General features: G+C 37.7%; 1 protein-coding gene across 2 annotated transcripts in view; it reads left to right on the top strand.

The window, feature by feature from the left end:
• Positions 1-23,818, top strand: part of UNC13C (unc-13 homolog C) — a 515,697-nt gene that overhangs the window by 107,074 nt on the left and 384,805 nt on the right. For both annotated transcript variants that reach the window (XM_008143163.3, XM_028147779.2), the window contains exons 2-3: positions 4,065-4,087; positions 4,680-4,744. In XM_008143163.3, coding sequence (XP_008141385.2) covers positions 4,065-4,087; positions 4,680-4,744 — 88 coding nt within the window. The remainder of the gene's footprint in view (positions 1-4,064; positions 4,088-4,679; positions 4,745-23,818) is intronic.

The raw sequence follows: 23,818 nt of genomic DNA, 5'->3' as shown, positions 1-23,818 counted from the left end.
GGTAGCATAAATTGAGTGACATAGAATAACAGGAACGTATTGTCTCACAGTTCTGGACCCTAGAAGTCTGAGATCAAGACATATCGACAGAGAAATGTTCCCTCTGAACATTTTAAGGAAGGATCTTCCCAGGGCTTTCTCAGAGCTTCCAGTAGATAGTTCCTTGGCTTGCAGCAGCATAATTCCAATCTTTACCTAATATTTTCCTGTGTGTACATTTGTCTCCAAATTTCTCCCTTTTATAAGGACACCTGTCATATTGGATTGGGACCAGGCTACTCCAGTAAGATCTCATCTTTGCTAAGCCACATTCCAAGGTACAAGGGGTTAGGCCTTCAACATATAAATTTTGGGGAATACAATTCAATCCATAACAAAAATAATTTCTTTAGCATCAACTTCCAAAATAAGAATTCCTCATCAAAACAATCACTAGACATCACCAAAAGTTCATGACTATTTTTTTATCATTTTCTTTGTCATCAACCATGCATTACAATGTCTGGTTCATGACACTATTAACAGGCTTGGGAATTATTTGTAATATCATGAAAGTATCATTATTCAAGTCTGTTAATTTTATAATCATAATTAGATATTTTATAAATTGGATAATTTTTCATGCTTATTTACTCTTGTTGCCTTCTAATTTGTGAATTATCTAGTTACATTCCTGAGCATCTATTTATTGGAGTGTTGTCATTTTTATAGACATGCATGTTCTTTTTATATGCTGAACATATTAGCAAATACATGTTTTTTATTTTTTTGTTTTTATATACAAAAGTAATGAAGGAACATAACAAATTTATCAAACTTTTTTGGTATCACTTTTTTACCTCTAAGTTTAAAACATACCTTCTCATTCCATAGGGTTAATATTGTTTTCTAGTTTTACTTGATTTTCTTACTGTATTTTATATTTAATTTTTTAATACATCTCGAACTTTGTGGAATATGTGTGAGATAAAGATACAAATGAATACTACAGATAATTAATCTATGGTCTAAGCATCATTTATTGACTAGTGCTTCTCTTTCTCTGTAATAACATATGTCTTTTCTTATTCATTGAATTCTTAAGTATAAGAGTTTATTACAAAGCTATCTTTTGTGTTTCACTGAGCTTTTAATCTATTATTTGCTGGGTCCATAAAATTTTAGCTTTTATGAATTTTTAATATTTATATCTGCTCTCCTCACAATTATAATTTTAAAAAGTCTTAGATGTTTTTACTTATTAATTCAGTTACACTTGAAATTAGGATAATTTCAGGTTGCAACAACTTATCATTATGCTTTTAATTCTTAAATCTATAAATCTGTTGGAAGACGATTCTTCCTCCCTGTAAGAAAAATGAAATGTTTCCTTGATTCAGATATTTTAGATACTTTCATGAAGTCATGTGCCTTATTTAAAGTTGTTCATTCAGTGTTCAGCAAACATTTATTGGTCGCCTATATTTCAGAAATGTAGTAGAAATTAAGAAAAGGTGATTAATATAACCGAGGAGCTTATATCTAGGAGGATTGCCGATATGAAAATCAGCAAAGGGTAAGAATTAACCAAAAGGAAGAGTGCATAGTGTACAGAGGAGTTATGCTTCAACTATGTTTTAGAGGCTGACTGGCAATTAGCTAGCTGAAAAGGGGGGCATTTGTTTTAGGAAAGGAAACTGAAATTGCAAAGGCACACAGGTATCAAAGAGCATGGCATAAAGATGAAAGGGCAAGAATTTAACTAGGACAAAAGTATAGGCAGGTTGTGAATGAAGTCTGACGAGCCATCAGCCAGCAGTATACACAAATCTGATTTTCTCTCATGTGGGCATTGGATAACAATGGTGGGTTTTAAAAAGGGAAGATATGTGATCGTGCCTGTATTTTAGAAAGGTTTCAAGGGGGAAAATATCGCAGGTAGACAAGAAAAGAGTGGAAATGAACAAAAAGGGTTGGTTGATAATAAAAATGTGTTCAGTGAATGAATAAAACATTGAATTAATCATTGAATGAAAGAACTGGAATGCATGATTAGAGTTAGATGCTGAAAAATAATTGATGACTTTGTTTGAGTTATCCTTATTTTAGTGAGATAGTTGATATAGAAACCAGTTTTGGGGAATATAAATCAGTTTTCAGTTGGAGATGTCAAGTATTAAATATTTGAAATCATATCTCATGTCATTGTTTTTTTAAGCTAATTGCTGATAGTATGTGGGAAATAACATACTATTACTGTTTTATTTTGTTTATGTATTGGTTATATATGTTCACATTCATAACTATTTTACTAACCCTAATAGCTGACCAGAGTTTTGTTTGTTTATTTTCTGGGTTTAAAATTGTAATTCCTGAAAATAACAACAACATTGTATCCTGTCTTTTAATACTTACATATTTTTTCCTATTTCATGTTTTAATATGTTGGTCAGAATTTCCAAAAATCAGTTAAATTAATGGTAGTAGGTGTTTTTGTTTTGTTTTTAATAATAATGGGAATGCCCTAATATTTCACACTTAAGTTGATAACGCTAATGACTTTTATTTTTTTTAACGTATTAAACTTAAGGAAAACTCATTCCAATTATATTTTTAAAAAATCACAAGGTTGTGAAATTTTATCAAATGACTTTTTGGGGTCTACTGAAATGCAGATATATATTTTCTGACCAATTGATATGTCCTATTACATTAGTTATTCCATGATTTTAAATCATGCTCAGAATAAAATATATATGGTATGATAATTCTTTTTCAGAAATAATGATTAATTTTATTTTTTATATTTTATTTAGTATTTTAAAATATTTATGGCCATAAATAAGAGTGGTCTATTATTACTTTATACTGTGCTTACCTTGTTTTATCTTCAAAGGTATAACCCTGAGATATGTAAAATCTCTAAAAATTGAACAAAAATATTTAGTTACAGTAATTTTATGATTCAAGAAAACAAATTGATTTCATAGTTTCACCAATAAAAGTCATCACTGAGCTATGTGACCTTGGATAAACCTTTATCTCTCTGTAGTTCATCTAGAAAAATGAGGGGTTTGGACTACATGTACCCAAGGTCACTCTAGCTCCAGCTTCCTGTCAACTTGTATTCACAGAGAAGTACCTTCAGCTTTATGATAATAAGCAAAGCTGAATTAATAAGTTTAAGAACAATAATACTCTGTAAGGTGGAATTGGATCATGCCATGATGAGCCTGGAAGCTTTAGACTTGAGTTCTAAAAAATACTTATTAGTGTATAGTTCTCTACTTGGGCCCTTGAATGGTTGAAATTGAAAAATGTTGACCTTGTGGTTTATCTAAAATTTCACTGGAGAAGTGTGGACCAGCCAACCCTCTCTGTTCTAGTCAATACACTGAAACATTGGCCCGAAAGGGCAGCATATGGGAGATCAGAAGCCTTGGATTTGTGTCCCACTTCTGCCCTTAACTAGCCTTGTAATCTTAATCAAATCGCTTACCCACTTCTGGCATCAGTTTTCTTATTTACAAAATGGAATGTATTTAATTACTCTTGTAGCTCTTAGGTTCTCTGATATGAGAATCCATACATAAATAACCCCTTAGTAAAATATCCTCCATTAATCTGGTCACGTGAGGTTTACTTTTGAATATATTGATCTCAGTTGACCCTCTCAACAAAGTTTGGAAGCAAATAGGAATAGTATCAGGGGCCTTTTTAAAGCTAGGTATAGACTCTAGAGAATTGGGTGGTTTGCTCAGTGTGCTTAGTAAGTGGCAGAACCTCAGCTGGAGCCTAGGACTTCTGATTCTTCAACTGTTCTTTTCTTTGTATAATACATTGTCTTTCATTAAATCCCGTGATCACCCTGTGATACTTTTCAAGCATTCTGGCACATTTTTCAACTCTTTAAAATTATGAGGATCGGCTAGCCATCTTCCCTTGGAGTTCAACCTTGAAATTCTGTTCATTTATGATTTTAAATAATGTAACATAGTAACACTTTGTTCATGTGCATGTTTAAATGATTTCTTGAAAAGTACTCCATCTAACATTTATCCCTTCTTTTCCTGATTCTCTTTCAGATAGCAGTTCTGTGGATGAAAAGGTTTTAAATCATGCATTTTCTTCCCTGCTGAGGGATCTTGTCTTTTGTACATGTTTGTTTGTGACATATTAGACCTGTTTTGGTTCCTCTGTTTTAGTTGTGAAATGTGCATGTTATCGCAGCTTTCCATCCTTTGGTTGTCCTTTAAGTGTGCCCCCGATATGTTGCATTTATGAAGAGGTTACACCTTGCCAGCTGCGCTTCTTTAGCTTACACTTGCCAACCTAGGGGTCTGCTACGGTCAAACTCAGCATCTGTTCTTAAGTCTGGCTAATCATGATCTCCTGGACTGACCCATGATCTTCACTGCATATACTGAGTTTTAAGGGAAAACAGTATTTGTAATATGATATACTTTCCTGGACTCTGCCAGTGCCTTTGTTTAAATGCTGACAGCTCATTTCAAAACCTGCACTCACAAAAACATGTAGCTTTGACTTGGAGCTGACCCTGCTTAGCATTTGTCATACCAGGTGTTATGTGTCTAGTGCAGTTGACCCATGTCCCAAATTCCCCTCTATGCAGTTACTGTATGCTAAAAGTCTGTTTTCTTTTCTTTTGTTTTTTTTTTCCCCCTCATGTTTTATTTAAGGCTCGAATAGTAAGTGGCAATGATTTGGATGCTTCCAAATTCTCTGCGCTCCAGGCATTTGGTGGGTAAGTACATTCGTAACCTTTCTAAAGTATTCCTTTCATCAGTAGTACTTGGCTGTGTTCTCAACATATGTATTTTGAATGCAGGATGTTGCATGATGGTATAATTAGATAGCTTCGCTGTTGCTTTCTTTTTTCACAATAAAGTAGCTCCTAGAGTGGTTTTTTTTAAAATATATATACGTATAATTACGTATGTATGTATCTATATACAAAGACTCTATATCAAAACCACCTAGCCAGATTAGGTATTAACATTAACATTCCATACACAAATACAAACACATAATTTTACTAAATGTGTTCATATTAATATAGTTAATACTAACTTTGATCTGCTTGTTTGTACTTAATGATAAGTGTGTAAAGTTTTCTATGTAAATGAGTTAATGAATGTAATCTCCACTATCATTTTTATAGTGGCATTTAATGGATGGATAAAAAGTATTTAAAATTTAATCACAAAATAATGTATGAATTATATTCTATAAGATATGCAAACAAAAAAAGATTGGCTTTAATGCTCACAATTATACATTGGTATCAGTTTGACATTTATGTTCTTAGACCTTTGCTGTGTGCCTTCATACATATCTAAGTTCAAAGAAAATTGTTTTATATTGTGTATTGCTGTATATTTAGCATAAATTAGGCCATTTGGTGTATAAATAAACAAGCACTAGGTTAGTGTTGACTTTGTAGCAGGTACTTTTACTATTGTTTTATGTATAATGACTTTTTTGATACTTACAATGGCCCTGTGAGGTAAGTGTTATTTTGACTTGCACTTTACAAATGAGAGAACCTATGTATAAAATAGTTTTAAAAAACAAACTTCCCCTTCATACAGCCAGTAAGTGACAAAATCAATATTCAAACCCCATTAGTCTAGTTCCAGAGCTTACTCACTGTGCTTTATTGTATCTGCTTCTCATGGTTTCCTTTTCCATTTCCTTTTATTTTTTCCATCTAACAGCTTGTCTTGGGAAACTTTCCATTTCCTTATTTCTAAGTGATGCAAATATTTTAAAATATTTATGTAATATTTATTTGTTCATTTTTCTATTAATTGATTTTTAAAGAATATTTATAGGTGTTATTATTGTAAATGATACTGCAGCAAACATATAACAAATTGTTAATTTGTTATGGGTGGACCAAGGCTTATTCATAGTATAGGCAGACAGATTAGTTGTTTTATTAGAGTTGACATTTGAACACATTTGTATTCAATATAAATAGAAACAAAATTTAGATGCATGTTTTAGGGAGTTTTTAGGCAAATAAATACTTACAGTTATATTTATAATACTTTTATTCTTCAAAAATGAATATTCTGTTAAGTACATCTACTTAAATGAACATATAAAGTTTCAAGTTTAAAGCTCCTGGAAAATAACATATACCTTTTTTTTTTTTCAAGTAAAAGTAATTATGATGTTATTATGTCTTAAAACTTTCTATGTCTTTATATATGTGAAGAATTTACTCACAGTCTTATTGTGATATCACAATGATTTAAATTTAAGAAAACCAGCTTGCATAAAAGCTTATCATAAATTATCTATAGAAAATTCATGTAAAAAATGGATTACTCTTTTGTCCCTGTCTCACACAAACTATCTCTCCAAGTTTACTAGAAATAATAACTTGACAAAATGAATGACAGGTTACCATAGAAAATAATTAAGTTGAACTTCAATTTACTTATGAAAGAAATGTTGTATGTCAAAATGTTGGAGGCTAATAGAGTTTCTGGTCTTATAGTTCCTGTAACTCCTCCTTGTCAATGGCATCCTTCATTTCATAACAACTTGCTTTCCTAACTTCTGTCTGAATATGGACTTTATTATTGTCAGAGCAACAGAGTTAGTCTAGATTCATGTTTTTAAGTGCAAGCTGTGTAAATGCCTAGCTAAAATAGGTCATCTTTGCATTTTGAATAGATCCTTTCCACATGGTTTTCTTAAGAGACTGCCCATTTCAAGGACTTTCTAAGGGATTTTATAATTCTGATGCTATAGGAGAGGGGTCATCATGACAATTTGCCATTATCTGAATCTGTATTTCCCCTTGAAGAATCTTGAAGATACCCTTCAGTCATAACCTTTTTCAGAAAGATTTGCTTCTTGTTTTATTTCCCCATACATATTTTAAAATTATTTTTAATAAAATGAAATATTATTACAATTCTTCTAAATATTATAACGTCACTAGTCCTGGGAAACTAAGACTGGAGCAAACTTTCAAAATAGGGAGTCATTGCTTCTTTTTGACAATACTCTTTTATAATTCATTCTTTTACCTTCAACATTCCTGATCAGTTCAGAGCCATTCCACATTCATCATTCTCTCCCCTTTCTCAAATGTCAATAAAAGAATAGTCTATACTCATTGAAACAGGATAATGGAGCTAACCATGCTCTTCTCTGGTTTCTGCTGATCGCTTCATACATTTCTTGTAAATGTTGCTGGAAAAAATCATGCCAAACTTTATTCTGCCAAAGTTTTTCCATCTATCACAATAAATATAGACAGGTTCTAGAAAAGGAATTGGGAGATAGAGATAGAAAAGATAAACAGGAAAATGAACGCGAGAGAAGACTGGATGGATGCATGTTTCAGTGAAATTATTAACATTTTACATCCTCTAGTAGTTGTACAGAAGCTTGGTAACTTTTGTTAGATATGTAAGCTACAGGTAATACTAGAAGCACACACCATGATGGTGTTAGAGAAGTACAAGAGCTTTCTTGGAAGAAACATCCCAGAGATGAAGTAGAGAGATAGCAAGAGCAGGCAAGAAGGGCATTTGGACCATGGCATTGGTCTGACATCTGGGAGAGGAAAAATGGAAGAGAGGAAGGAAGGATTGGGTATGAAAAGTCTTAAATGAGGTTACAAGAAAGTGTCAGTCAAACCTATGAGGAGTCCCAGAAGAAGATTGTATGTTAGAGGAGTCCCACATTGAGCATAAGTGGCCATTTCTATTACTTCCACATGCTCAGTCATTGGTTGGGAGCAGCTCTAGGAATGTGGCCTTGGGTTAATGGTGCAGTGTATTCTGTAGGTGAAGGCTGTCATCCGGCTACACTTCTCTGATATTTTCTCTGAGGGATGTCTGAGTGATGCATGCCCATGGCTACCCAGAATTTGATAAGTCAATTGGATGAAATTACTTTAATAACTAATAGTAAATGAAGTCACACAAGTGCCTTCTCCAATATAAACCAATTTATTAATAAAAATAATACACCTTATGCATATGACATAAGTTCACCCTTCCCTGGTCATTTGTAATAATAGTTTTATTGGTTGTATGATGAATAGCATTTCAAGGCCATTTTATATGTGTTTTTTTCTTTGTAATCTCAAGGTACTAGCTTTGTCTACACCAGAATTGAGAAGAGTCTATAAAACAGTGGTGGAATAAGGGGAAAGAAAGAAAGTGTAAAAGACGAGATATTGATCTTTGTTCCCTTTCTTCTCTAGTCACCTAAGGTCTGCAGGATAGTTCTCATAGAACTAAGTTCCTTGAGCCAATATAAAGGAAGTTTTGGCTTCTGTCCATGGTTCTGAACTAAGCTATAGCTGCTTTCCTTAATCCCAGGAATCTGGTGATTGTTTTCCAATGCATTGCCAGGATTATTCAACCTTATTAAGAAAGAGGTGATGTTGAGAGTAGTAACAAAAATCAGAGATAGAGAAAAATCAAGAGATACTGATTAAGGGCAGGACACTGAGAGCACTAAATAGAAAAAGAGAAGGTTCTGTTTTGACCTCAATTTCAGATAAATACAACTGAAATATCTATATATATAGAAAAAGCCAGCAACCAGAACACTGTGAAGAGTGGAACGACTGCTTACTATGATGCCCACTGCGGCCAGCAAAATGCCCAATCAGGGAGGGGGGGGAAGGACCTGCAGGCCAACCTCCTGTGGCCCCTCCCCCCACCTGGCTGCATCCCAGATCGGCCCCCCCCACTCTGATCAGGGGCAGGGCCAGCCAGCCAACCACCCATGGCTCCTCCTCCCCCAGGCCACTGGCCCCCAATTGGCACCTCCCACCCCATTTGGGGGCAGGGCTGGCCAGTTCACTGCCCACAGCCCCTCCCCATCCCAATTGGGGGCGGAGCCTGCCGGCCAATCACCTGCAGCCCCTACCCCCAGCCGGCCCGGCCCTGATCAGGCCCCAATCGGGGTGGGCCTGCTGACCAACCTCCCTCCGTCTTCTCCTCCCAACAGGCTTGGCCCCAATCCGCCCCAATTGGGGCTGGGCTGGCCAGACCCCACCCTTGTACGAATTTGTGCACCCTGCCTCTAATATACTAGAGACTCTACTATATTAGGGGCCCAGTGCATGAATTTGTGCACCAGTGGGGGTCCCTTGGCTTGGCCTGTGGGATCAGGCTGAAACCAGCTCTCTGACATCCACTGAGGGATCCCAGATTGCGAGAGGGCACAGGCCAGGCCAAGGGACCTTACTGGTGCACAATCGAGGCTGGGGAAGGACAAGGGATGTTGGCCAGCTGGGAAGGGACTGTAGGAGGGCTCCAGGGCGTGTCTGGCCCATCTCACTCAGTCCTGTTCAGCCTGACCCCAGCAACAAGCTAACCTACTGGTTGGAGCGCCTGCCCCCTGGTGGTCAGTGCACATCATAGTGAGTGGTTGAGCAGATTTAGCACATCGTTAGCATATTACACTTTGATTGGTTGAACGTACAACTGGACACTTAGCATATTAGGCTTTTATATAGGAAATATATATATATATATATATATATATATATATATACACATATATATATACATATTTAATATTTTCTGAGATTTCAAAGATTGTTCAATTATTGTGTTGAACAAATCCTATATAATAAAAGGCTAATATACAAATCGACTGAACGGTAGAACAACCGGTCGCTATGACATCCACAGGGGGACTGCCACTCATCCAGAAGCTCTGAGCTGGGCTCATGGCTGGTGGGAGCCTCTCCCGCCTCTGTGGCAGTGCTAAGGATGTCCAGCAGCACTAAGGATGTCCAGCAATGCTAAGGATGTCCGACTGATAGCTTAGGCCGGCTCCCACTGGACATCTCCCAAGAGCTCCAGGATTGTGAGATGGTGCAGCTAGGGCTAAGGGACCCCCCCGCCCCCGCACTACCCAAGTGCATGATTTTCGTGCACTGAGCCTCTAGTAATTTTATAAATGTGAACAAGCCAATTATCAGCCAAAGTTCTGAACAATTTCTTTGTTTTTAAATTTACCTTGATTAAAATGGTATTTTTTTTTTCTCTGTTAAAATTTGACACGGGTTAGGTTGTAGAATATTTGGATATAGATCATTTAAAATACTCTTGATATTTCTTTCACAGTACTGGAATTGCTTTTATATTTTTCTATAAAATTTAGGAGTTTTTATGCCTTGCCTTCTTCCCTGCTCTTAGTCCTGGCTTTCATGTTATCCAGGGCCTAAAATCAGCCATTTAATGTGGGAGCTAATGTTGTTCTTGTTCCCCAGGGGCTAACCCATCTTTTATCATAGCAACAGTTTTTTCTATGGAAGTTTAGAACTTTCTCTTTGACTTATGAACTATAAAGAAAAAAAAAATAGATTCTTCTCTATACCCTCAAGTAACTTCATTATTTCTTAAAGAAAGGGCCAGAGATTATCCTAAGCCTAGAAAATGGGTGTTTCTACAGCTGTAATACCTTCCCTGGGTCAATGGTTTATCCTGCACAAACATCCTTTCATGCTTGAATAAGTTTGCCAAATATTAAGAAAATGACATAACAGTTTATGTCAATCTCAGTAAGAGGTTACTCTTTGAAGAAAAAGGGAACTCTTTCTTTTTCTTTGACTTTTCAGTCAGTTGTTTTTATGGAAGAGATCTTTCCCTTCCAGTGAATTTGGTATAGGAGTTCACTAGTGTTATGGCTATCAGATGCAAACAGGGTCTCGTTTCACAGTCCATTATCATGCAGCAATTCAATCTTACATTAATAATATTTTAACTTACTTCTACTCATATTGCCATCAGTCTAGTTTTAGTCCTCAATACCTTCTACCTAGACAATTGCAAACTGATCTCTCTTCTTTCATCCCTTCCTCCCCATTAAGTCCAAGCTATATACTGTTAAAGATTAATCTCCTTAAAGTACAGTACTTTTCCATTTAAGTGCTTTTAATGGCTCCTCATTTATGCAATGTGAAATATAAATTCTTCTACATGGCTTTAAATGTCCTTCTTGATTTCTATTTATCTCTCTTTACAATGGAGAAGTATTAACACAATTGTTATGGTCCTACATGTTTGTCATTCCTATGGTACTTATGAGTTTAAATTGTATAATTTTATAAGATTTCTATCCAACTTGATTTTAAGCTCAGAGTTGATCTTTGTGGTTTCTTTCCACAGAGCTATGCCAATACCTTGTCCATATGAGGACCTCATTCATGAATTAATCTTGCTTCAGAATGGCTGTTTCTTAGATCAGTTGGTTTGAATCACATTTTAAGAGATTCAGGTCCACTGCATTTTAAGAAAATAATATTTCTCAAGCAATCATGGATTCAGTATGAGATACACATGAGGAGCACTGTGAGTTTTAAAATAAATACCATATGATCTCACTTATATGTAGAATTTAGTAGACAAAATAAAAACAGAGGCATAGGTACATGGAACAGATGACAGCTGTCAGAGGAGGGGAGGCTGGGGAGTTGGATACAAGAAAGTAAAGGAATTAACCCAAAAAACATACACATATCTAGATAAATAGAGAAATAGAGATAGAGACAGAGACAGAGATATATAGATATATATATATATATATATATATAGAGAGAGAGAGAGAGAGAGAGAGAGAGAGAGAGAGAGAGAGAGAGAGAGAGAGAAGACTCAGACTGTGGTGGTAGCCAGAGGGAAAGGGGGGTGGGAGGAGGTGGAGGTAGGCAAAGGAGAGATAAATAGGGACAGAAAGAGATTGTGCTTTGGACAGTGGGTGGGTAATACAGTGTGTACTGTAGATGATGTTTGGTTGAGTTGTACACTTGAAACCTGTATGATTTTTTTAAAAACATTTTTTTTAATTTATTGATTTCAGAGAGGGAGAGATAGACACATCAATGATGAGAGAGAATCTTTGATCAGCTGCCTCCTGCATACCCTCTACTGGGAATTGAGCCTGCAACCTGGGCATGTGCCCTTTGCTGGAATCTAACCCAGGACCCTTCAGTCCCAAGGGCAGATGCTCTATCCATGAGCCAAACCGGCTAGGGCAAAACTTACATGATTTTGTGAACCAATGGTACCCCAATAAACTAAACTAAACTTAAACTAAACTAAACTAAACTAAACTAAACTAAAATAAACTAAAATAAAATAAAATAACATAAAATAATAAAATAAAATAATAAAATAAAATAAAAATAAGTAAGTAAGTAAATGAAAGCAGCTTAACTCACACCCAAAGTTAGTGTTACTAAGCCCTTACTGTGTTGGGGGAGGGATTATTCAGGCAATTTTTTTCATAGTAGCTCTAACTCCAATTGATAAGGAGGCCACTTCGCTTTTGATCATGAATCCTCTTTTTTCTTCGTTGGAGACACTTTTTGAAGAGTGTATCGAGCAAATCTATTAAAAATATCACTCTAATTATGCTGACACAAATGTTATTCTTTCATTCTCCTCTCTGAAAACCTCAGCACTTTAGAACATTCTCAATATAAACTCATACTATATTAAATACTATATTGCCTCTTATCAGGGGCCTTATTTCTTCTTTAGGAAGGAGACCTTTGTAATAGCTGAATCACCTGTTTTTACCTTGCTTTTCCCCTTATCTAATGTCAGACACAATCATGCCACCTGGCAGTTATATTAGGAAAGAATCTCATGGGAGTCCAAGGGAAGCCTAACCCTATCATAGACTCTTGATTAAAGGAGGCCGGCTACTCTTTAGCACTCTGCCCGCAGTCCTCCCCGCAAGCCGACATATTAGTATTTAAACTACATATCAGGTGTGGCAGAAACAGACAGCCTACTGATTAGCAACAAGGCCACTAGCTTTCTAAAACCCATGTCCCAAGAAGCCATAGCTTCCTGATGCCAGAAAAAATTCCCTGCCTATCTAATGTTGGCCTAGCAGTAGCAATCACTTCTCTAGGTCAGGGTCAGCTGAATGTTTCACTAGGCTTTCTTGGAAATTACTTAGGAAACACTTGATCTCTTTTCTATTTAGAATGTCATGGGGTCATTTGAGTAAAGTTTGACATTATCCAGAGAGACCAGCCACTTGACTGACTCCTTTATTATGTGGACCCATAAGACATAAGGACCACAAGTTGGACTCCGTAGGAATTACAGTTTGGCATAGTAGCTATGGAAGTAAGGTTGCAGTTACTAACTACAATATGTAAACCAGCCTTATAAATGCCATAGATTGTGTGGTGTGGATTACTAATCATTTCTTTTAAGTTTTTTTCCTACATAGATAGTAGCAAAGAATTTATAGTACTTGCTCATGGATTAAGAAATAGATCTGTTATGCTCAAGCTACTAATAACTTATTGTTCACAAAGTTAGAGACTCACACCTCTTTCAGTATCTCATAATCTGGTCTGAATTTGTAACTTTAACATTCTTTCTTACTGCGTAATACACTACAAATGCAGAAAGGACAATTGAGTATTGCCCACAGTCAATCCAGAGATACTGTACAATTCCCCATCCTCTAATAATTCTATTAGTAAACAGATTCCTCCATTCCCACACATCCATAAGAACCCTGATGTTTACTCAAATAGAGGTCATTTTCTATGCTTAGAAGGCTCATCATAGAAATTCTCCCAAATCACATTTTTCTGTTATTTAGTATTAGTTAAGATTATGAAACCTCAGGATCATCCTGGGTGGCAGGCAAGGGAAACCCCAAATTTTACTCAACACATAAAGGCTACTTTTTATCCTTATGATGATGGGTTTACATTATAGATCCAGAAGATGCATATGATCCATGTCAACCCAGGATGCAGATAATGTCTTCATTTCAGGGAAGGAAACCACAGCCACCATCAACTCTCCACAGCTTTCCTTTAGCCATTTCCTGGCACCAGATCCATCCATAATTATTGCACATAATGATTGGCTCCTTAGGAAGGGACCACTTTCCCTTTTATCTGTGGGTGACTGCCAACTAAAACCAAACCCAGCAAGAAGGCTACCTTTCCCTAGCTTCTAACTCTACACCACTGTCCTTGAGACACACTCTAAAGGAATCCCATGCATGCATATAAGCCTAACCAATGGACACAGACAACAGGGGCGTGAGGGCATGAGTAGGGGAGTTTGGGGGGTAATGGGGGAATAAGGACACATATGTAATACCTTAATCAATAAAGAAATTAAAAAAAAGGAATCCCAAATTGTGCACTTTCCAAAGACTAGTGTTTTAGCAATAGAAATTGTATTTTATACCCAGCCGCTAAGGCTAAATCTTTTCCTTATTAGGAAAGGCTACCATCATAAACTTAAGCATGATGCTAATTCTACCTCCCTACCCTCATGACTCCCATTCAAAATCATTTTTCTTTCTCTTGGCTTCACTTCAACAGTAACAACAAATACTCTGACACCAGTGCTTGTCATACGTTCTTCTCTGAGCATCTCAGGAAGACCCACCTAATTAATGTAGCAGCTACAGTAGATATACAGTCTCAAAAAAAAAAAAATTCTGAGGTAAGAAACCTAAGGAGAGCATATATGCTGGAGAAAATAATGCTATGTTTTTCTAAATACTTTCTGTGTTCAAACTGCTTATTGAACACTTATAGGTTACTATACATTTTCAGTTCTTTAAAATGGATTTTTAATCATGACCTCTCAGTCTCTGGTTTGGCTTACATTTATTAGAAAATTGTAAATCTTTATGGATACACCACACAGAATCAATTTTAATCTTCCACTGCCTCCCAGATATGTTACGTGTTTGAGGAGAAGCAAATTAACATCACTGCTACATCCTTTATGAAGACAGTATTTGAGTAGTCAGTCTTAAAACAGTGCCAGTTCAATAACCATGGAAAATGTCATCTGTCACATTGAGCAGAATGATCACTTGTTAAAAAATTACCATTTATTAGACAAAAACATTGAAAATAACTCTACTAGATAAGGTGGCAATTATAATGAATAACATGGTTTCTAAGCCTGATGGTTACTTCCAAGATGTAATTGATTGGGCTATTGAGTACATCTAGCATGTTTAAAATATCGTAGGGAGAAAAAAAATCAAGGAGCTTGATCATTTTATTTCCCAATAAAGCCTATATTAAGTGATTTTTAGTATCTTTCAATAAGTGAACATCATATTTCATGAAGGTATATAATATAGCTTTCCTCTTATAGGCAGACAAGAGTAGTGCTATCTATCTATCTATCTATCTATCTATCTATCTATCTATCTATCTATCTATCTAAAAGCCCAAGTGACCAAACGACCAGTTGCTATGATGCGTGCTGACCACCAGGGGCAGACGCTCAATGCAGGAGCTGCCCCTTGTGGTCAGTGAGCTCCCACAGCCAACCTCCCGTAGTCCCTCCCCCTGGCTTGCCAGCCCCAATCAGGGCCAAACAGGGCTGGCCAGGGGTGGAGGTTGGCCGGCTATGGGAGGTTGGCTGTGGGAGCACACTGACCACCTGACCAGCTGGGGTGAGAGACCCCATCTGTGCACGAATTTGTACACTGGGTCTCTAGTAGAACAATAAAATAATCACCACTAACAAAATACCATGCTTCTGTAACATTGTTATTATAGGCACTAGAAGCCCGATGCACGCAGATTTGTGCTAGAATGGGGTTTCCTTTCCCTGGCTGCCAGCACCGCCTTTCCACTCCGGCCCAGCGCCTTTCTGCTCGGGCCCCAGAGCCATCTCTTTCTGCTCTGGGAGCCGCCTCTTTCCGCTCCGGCCCCGCCTTCTCATGCTGCCCAGAGGCCCTGAGAGACCGGGGGTGGGGCAGAACGCCTGCATCCCACCCCCGTCACTTGGTGCCTGTGTATGCAAATTAACCACCATATTTGTTGGGTTAATTTGTGTATTACTCCTGATTGGCTGGTGGCATAGCGGAGGTATGGTCAATTTACATGTTTGTCTATTATTAGTTAAGATACCTTATTTTTTTACCTTTGCTTTATTATGCACCAGTTCTTTGTAATTACATATTATATTTTAAACTTAATGTTTCATCATGTATTGGTTTGACAAGGTTTCTACAAAGATATGTAAAAAATGTGAGATTATACACACACACATATACATATACATCCTATATAATAAAAGCCTAATATGCTAAGTGTCCAGTTGTCTGGTTGTCCAGTCATCCGGTCAACGAATCAAAGTGTAATATGCTAATAATATACTAAGGCCGCTCAACTGCTTGCTATGACATGCACTGACCACCAGGGGGGCAGATAGTTGACCAGTCAACCAGTCACTATGACGTGCACTGACCACCAGGGGGCAGACGCTCCAACTGGTAAATTAGCTTGCTGCTGGGGTCCAGCCAGTCGGGACTGAGCAAGATGGGCTGGACACGTGCTGGAGTCCTTCCACAGTCCCTCCCTGCCTAGTCAACCTCCCACATCCTTCCTTGGCCCCAACTGTGCACTGGTGGGGTTCCTTGGCCTGGCCTGCACCCTCTCGCAATCCGGGACCCCTCAGGGGATGTTGGAGAGCCAGTTTCAGCCCAATCCCACAGGTCAGTCCGAGGGACCTCCACTGGTGCATGAATTCATGCACCGGGCCACTAGTGTGTGTGTGTGTGTGTGTATGTGTGTGTGTGTGTGTGTGTGTAGGTTCAGGAGAGACATTTAGTAAGAAATTTCAGAATACCTCCAAGAAAAACATTACCTAAATGGGTCAAATATGGGTTGAATGACTGAATCCAAAGTGTGATAGTTCTGAATGGTTTGTATAGGGAGGGCTCCTAGTGGAATGCTTCAGGAGTTGCCTTCAGACAGATTATTTTTAATTAAACCAGATGAAAACATAAAAGTTGCAATTGTAGGCTTTGTGCATGATATAAGGCTGGGCAACATCACTAGTGTATTAGGTGATGGGATTACTTTCTTGAAAGATCTTAGCATACAACAAGAAGCTGAATCAAACAGGATGAAGTATACATAGTGTATCAGTCAAGATAAGCTAGGTCAGTGGTCGGCAAACTCATTAGTCAACAGAGCCAAATATCAACAGTACGATTGAAATTTCTTTTGAGAGCCAAATTTTCTAAACTTAAGCTTCTTCTAACGCCACTTCTTCAAAATAGACTCGCCCAGGCCATGGTATTTTGTGGAAGAGCCACACTCAAGGGGCCAAAGAGCTGCATGTGGCTCGTGAGCCATGGTTTGCCGACCATAGAGCTAGGTTATAGTACAGTAACAAACAACTATCAAATCTTAGTGTATAAATCAAACATTTTCTGTCACCCATACTATATCTTAAGCGCATATAGATGCAGGGGAGATGGATGAACCTTTTTCTTTATAGTTGCTCAGGGCATACCTTTGTTCATATTGCATTGGACACAGCAAATTACACAGCAATAACCAGGCTTAAGGGGAGGGTTGAAGTACTACCCTGTCATATGTTCTAAAAGGAAAATAGAACTGGAATGTTTCTGAACAGCCCTAATTATCACAATTAGGGATAAGTAGAGATCTTAAACTCAGACTCTGCAGAAGAGAGAAAGTGCAGTTCAATATCATGGAATGAAAAAAATATCTAAAGTATGCATCGAATCTAGCGGCAAATTAAGTAAAATTGTGGTGGAGGGCAGTAGACCTGAGAGGGCATAGAGAGGAGGGCAGTGTGGGAAGACCGGAGAGAAGCTCGCTGCGTATGGAACGCTGCTGCAATCAGGGCTGCTGCGTTTGGATCAGGCCACAGCACTTGGACAGGGTTTAGACAACAGAGAAGGCTCGCCCACCAAACAAGCTGACTGAAAAGGGGTCCCAAATCACGCCATCTGAAAAACCACCAAAGCACCAGGATGGTGAATCTGGAAGAGAGAAGATTTAGGTGAGAGTATGTTCAAGGTCTTCAAATAGTTAAAAAGATTAGGTATGAGAAAGAAATTAAATTGTCCTGATCTTCCCAGAGAGCAAAACATGGATCATTAGAGAAATTATGTGTAAGCAGACTTCTCAGTATGAGGAAACATTTCCAATAAGAGCTGCCTTTATAAAAATGAAGTTGCCCATTTTTAGGGATATTTAAATAGCTTGTTAGAAATGCTGCAAAGGAAATGTAAACATTAGATGCTGGATTCCTTAAAGCCTCTCCCAATCTTAAGATTTTATTACATCATATACTAATATTATATCCTATCCTAATATAATCACTGTATCAGAGAGATGTTGTTCTGTAACAAACCACCCTAACACTCAGTGGTTTAAAACTATGAATCCACTGATCTTGTCTGCATTCACTTTCACATGTATGGTCCTCTGGACAGGGCCTACTTCTCACATGGCTGTGGGTGTCTGGCTATTGTCTGGGCAACAAAAGGGATTGGACCATGTACAACTCATCTTCCAGCTAGCCAGACCAAGCTTGTTCCTATGGCAGTGCCAGGACTATGAAGGAACAAGAGGAAGCATACAAGGACACTTGAAGACAAGGATGGTACTGACAACCATCACTTTGGATACATTTTCTTGTCCAAAACAAGTTATAAATTCTGCTCAGGTTCAAAAACATAGAAATAGATGCTGCTTATTTATGGGAGGAATGCACTAAGGCCATTTCTATGATCTACCATAATCGTGTATACCTACAATTAGATGTTCTTCAAAATTACATATTTTTCATAACTTAAAGAAAGTAGAATGTTATTGCATATATTCACCTTCAATTAAAATACATTTTCAGTACTTGGAATGATAAAAAATAGCAATTACATGAAAATATCAGAATCTCACTTGGCATTTTCCAATTACCTCAGCTACAATACAAGGTACAGGCTGATTTACTTTCTAGTGGATAAAATGCTCTGAAATTAAGGAAGGTATTTCTGACTTGGAGTTATCGGGACAGACTTTATAGAGAAGATGGCATTGAATCAGGATTTGAAGTTTGGTTTGAATTTTGAGATGTAGATATAGAAAAGAAAAGGCAGAGCAGGAAGAAGTACAAAAACTTCAGTAATGCCATAGCATCATGGGCAAGAGCATGTACTAGACAATAATGTGTCAGAGTATATGATGGAGCAGTGGAAAATGCATTTGGAAAGGTAAGTTGAAACTCTGAATTCCTGACTAAAGATATTAAATATATTAATCTTTTGAGCAATATATCTATAAATTTGAATACCTGTGTCTTGTGAAAATGACTCAGGTGTTCTGAGAACATAGTGGCTGAACAATAGCTACTGGATAATGACAATGAGAGGAAAGAAACTATAAATTTATATCCACAATATTGTATATAGTTTTCATTAACCAGAGCAGATTCACCTGCCAAAAGTACAAGAACCTTAATTTTCAGAAAGACATTAGTCTGCAGAAGCAAGTGTACTCAGGCATAGCAGACATCTATTTTGCTTTGAGTACTTTTATGTAACTCTATCAACAATGATAAACATCACTGTAATTCCTGCTCATTGTCTTGATGGTTAGACTCTAAGTAGGAAAGGCCAAAGGATGAGATTGGTGGAAGCCATCACTGCTCAGAACACTCTGAGTATAAATCTTCTCACACAAGGAGACACCATCTGCCACATAATCTTTACATACAATGATGGCTTCAGGAAGCAATACTTGAAATGATTGTTCTGGAGTGACAACTACAGAATCTCATGTTTCAGGAGATTTCCCCAGATTCATTTTAATTTGCATTTATTTTGATCAAGTGTGGAAATGCCAAAGCTACAAAATAGGAGTGAATGAAGTAATGGATTGCATGCAACAGAGCATTCTATCTGGGCAGAGCTGAGACTCAGTTTTGACCAACATGATGAAATCTGTGAAAACTCTTTCCAGTGTATATTTGCCTCCATCAGTTTATACAGTCTGAGGAGAGTACTTGGACAGCTCTCCCAATTAGGGTCCAAGCTTAGACATATATACACTGGGTTAGAGTAATGAAATTGATGGGCAACAGAATTGAGGGAAAGAGAGTGGGGTTCCTGTAAGAAGTTTTATCATAAGGGAACAAAGAGCCTGATATGGCAATTGAGTCTCAGTGGTAAGACCTGAATTTTGGTTACTGTGAATATGTTTTAAAGCTATCCTTAACTCAGCTACTCTGATTGCATAAGTAACTTTTAAGGAGAAGAGGAAAAGGGTATATGTGGCTTTGTGCTATTTCTTTAGGAACTAAGCAAGACTTCTGAGTGCCCTTGCCAAATGGATGTGAGCATCTCAAAAAATACGAATTAGATATAAAATACTAAGTGAAGGCAAATAATGTCTTCCCTGTTTCCATTTGCTCATTGGAGCCCGAGGAGGGGAAATGCTACATAATTTCTGGGCAAAAGACAGGCAATAAAGTGATAAAATAGTAAACACACAGAATTTGGAATTAAAAGGCCTAGTTTTCAGTCTTTACTCCACCATTTATTAGCTAGACAAGTCATTTAACTTGTGAGTCATACTGCCTCTCTTGAAAAATGCAGATTATTATAACAATTAGCTCATAAGGTCACTTAGTTCATCTAAACTTTTCCACCTACATATACACAAATAATAGATTTGTGATACATTACAGAAAAATTAAAAGCTTTGGTCATGGTAGCCAGAAATAGGGTTTTCTGGAACTAAGGGGTTTTTTACAAAACAGAACTTCAGTTCTAAAAATGGCAAAGTCCTGAGCAAACCAAGATTAGTTGGCTATCTTACAAGATCTGAGACATTCTTGCTGCCCTAATAGGCCAATGAGAAGGTTTCTCCAAGAAGATTAGCATACCTATAACACATGTGTAGCTCACTAGAAGCTCTGAGAGAATGAAATTAGGTGTTATATTTCTGTCTATGCAGGTATCTCTGGGCTTCTGCCTGAGAAAATGTATGATTCAAGCTTGGAAGGTAATTGCCTACAAATTGAATTCGGTATATTTCATTAGGCATGGCTGTTTGCCCTGAAAAATACAAGGGTCATATCTCAAGAAAGAAAGAGGGAAGAAATGAGCCATAAAGGGTAAAATGGAGAGTCCTTTTCTGAACTGAATTGATAGTGAGGAGGAGGATCTTGGGTAGAACAGAAATCTGTTTTCTTTCCCCATTGAAGAAGCCATAGTAAGTAGAATTTAGCAGGGCTCCCTCTAGTTTCTAAAATCATTGATGTTTGAGTGAAGCTATGGCAGATATTGACAAACTTCTATCCTTCCGGTGTGTACTACAATTCAGTTTTCTGTTTTTAATTGCTAGATATTAGCTTTATCATCTCAACTGAGATGAGCTTTTTCCTTACAGTTACTGCAAGCTGGAGCATAAGAGGGTTTTATTTCATTACTAGAGGCCCAGTGCATGATTGAATCATGCACGTGTAGGGTCCCCTACACGCTTTCGCTTTCGATCACGGGGGAGCTGGGTGTCTGTCCGTTGGTGCACCAGGCCTTTCAGAAGCCTCCAGCGCCGCAGAGGCTTCTGCAAGGCCTGATGCCTGAGTGGACAGGCACCCAGCTCCCACGCTTTTGCTTTTGATCGCTGGTGCACCAGGCCTTCCAGAAGCCTCCAGCGCCACAGAGGCTTCTGTAAGGCCTGATGCCTGAGTGGACAGGCACCCAGCTCCCACGCTTTTGCTTTCGATCGCGTGGGAGCTGGGTGCCCGCCAGAGGCTTCTGAAAGGCCTGGTGCCTGAGCGGACAGGCACCCAGCTCCCCCGCTTTTGATGGTCCGAGGTGGGACGTGAGCTCGCTGCCCCAGAGGCCCCTTCTGTGCCGCAGCACAGCCATGGCGCAGACGCTGAGCTCGAGCCGCTGCTGGCGACATGAGCTCAGTGTCCCGCTGGCCCAATCGGCCACCCCGGCCACCCTGAGTCCCGGCCCCCCACGCCTCCTGGCCAATCGCGGGCATAGCAAAGGTATGGTCAATTTGCACATTTGTCTATTATTAGGTAGGATCTTTGGCACGAAGGCCAACTTCTTGGAGTCAAAGCTGAAAACAGATCTTACCACTGCTTAGAAACTTGATACTTTTCTGCATCACACTGTTAAACATCTCTCTAAAGAAAACATGTTTTATTATACTTTATTTCATGCTCACTATTGTGCAGGCTACAATTGAACTGTCTAGTAAAGATGCTGATACAATACTTTCCAAGTTTCTCTGCCATCCAAATTCTATTGAGACTGCAGGGCCAAGCAGAATAAACATAATAAAAATCCAACACAGTGTAAGTATCAGTGGGTTTGAGTTGAGAGGAAAAACCTAGCGGGGAGACTGTATAAATTCATTCAAAGTCAAGTCAGCACATTCATTGAGGGTACACCAAAGCAGAGGCACTTTTCATCCTGTGGGCCATTTTTAATTATAGGATGCAGAAGCAGGAGGTCATCTATCTCCTATGAATGCTGCATTTAGCAGAGAGCATAGTTGAGGGGATAAGACAGTCATGCGAATTATAATGGATCATAGGAAACAGAAAAGAAAAACCAGGTGGCCTATGCCCAAAATGTTAATTAATGATCTGTATCTTAAGTCATATTTAAGATAGGTACTACTTCTGACATGAACAATGCTTGGACATGGGGATTAGTGTTTGATTTTAGAAGATGAATACAATTCACAAGGTGTATTTCTGAGACATGAGGATTTTAAAGATAGGCCAGTGCTAGACCAGGAAGAGCCTTCAATAACAGCTAAGAACTATGGGGTTTTTGTTTGTTTCCTAACCCACTTTTCTTACGGCAAATACCCCAATAATCTGTTGGTTTACTATTATGGCAGCGGTGTACTAGAGAAAGTACCAGAATCTTCTGAAGGCAGGGAAGAGTCATGTTACCTTCCTCTTCTTTTAGATATTACTGTATTGCCTGCATTATATGGCACCTGTTTTTCCTTGATGAAACACCAATTTTAGGCAATCAGGTGGCAGGGAAGACTTTTGAACAGTCAATTAAAAAATTAAATCTCTGTTCTATGAAGATTGGAAGTTGTATATAATATATACTGGAATGAGACAGTTTGGAGACTTGGAATATTATTTATAAAAAGAGAGCAAAGGGATTCCTTTATCATAATAAACGATGATTTAAGCTTTCAGCATCTTCAGCTTGGGAAAAAATGTGAACTGGATAGTCCAGCAGAAATCTTAAGGAAACCTCTAGAAGTGAATGACTAGATCATTGGTGAAAGTTTAGGACTAATATAGAAATTTGAGATTCAACTCTGCAGAAGTGATGGATAGATGGGAGTGGCACAGATTGAGTATAGAAACCTAGGTTGAATGACGATGAAAAAAGGATGTTGCTAAATTCTCATAAAAATGCATACTACTATTTTCCCTATGTCAGGTAACAGAAAGTTAGGACACATGCTGTGATGTAGGGACTGTAATACATTGTTGATCCAGGATCTCTTTGACTGAATTATGTTACAATACTACCTTACAAAGCTATAGTCTTTCATCTTCTTTTTGATATAGAAATGGGATTCATGAGCTTTAAATCTGGTATAAGATTCTGATGCATGGATTTGAATTCCAGTTAAATAGCTATTCAGTAGTATAACCATAGACGAGTTACCTGATTTCTCTAAAATTATTTTTTCATCTGTATAAGGAAATAATTACAATTTCTACCTCATTCCATTGCTATGAGTTTTAAATTAGTCTGCATATGTAAACATTTCACAGAATGTTTATAGCACATAGAAAGCAAATGTCCTTTACAAGCTGGACATTAATAATTGTTCCATGTTTTCAAATATGCTTCAACATGTATATATCTGATAATAAGTTTAGATTTTAAAGATCAAACTATATTTTAATGAGAACTTAAGTGTTCACATCAGAGAATACCCTTTGCAATGTAAAAAATCCCTATATCTGCATATTCAAATTGGACTATGATATAT

The sequence above is a fragment of the Eptesicus fuscus genome, chromosome 5, assembly GCF_027574615.1.
Source record: "Eptesicus fuscus isolate TK198812 chromosome 5, DD_ASM_mEF_20220401, whole genome shotgun sequence".
NCBI lineage: Eukaryota > Metazoa > Chordata > Mammalia > Chiroptera > Vespertilionidae > Eptesicus > Eptesicus fuscus.
The sequence above is the reverse complement of the archived record's forward strand: the minus strand, read 5'-3'. Positions and strand labels throughout refer to the sequence as shown.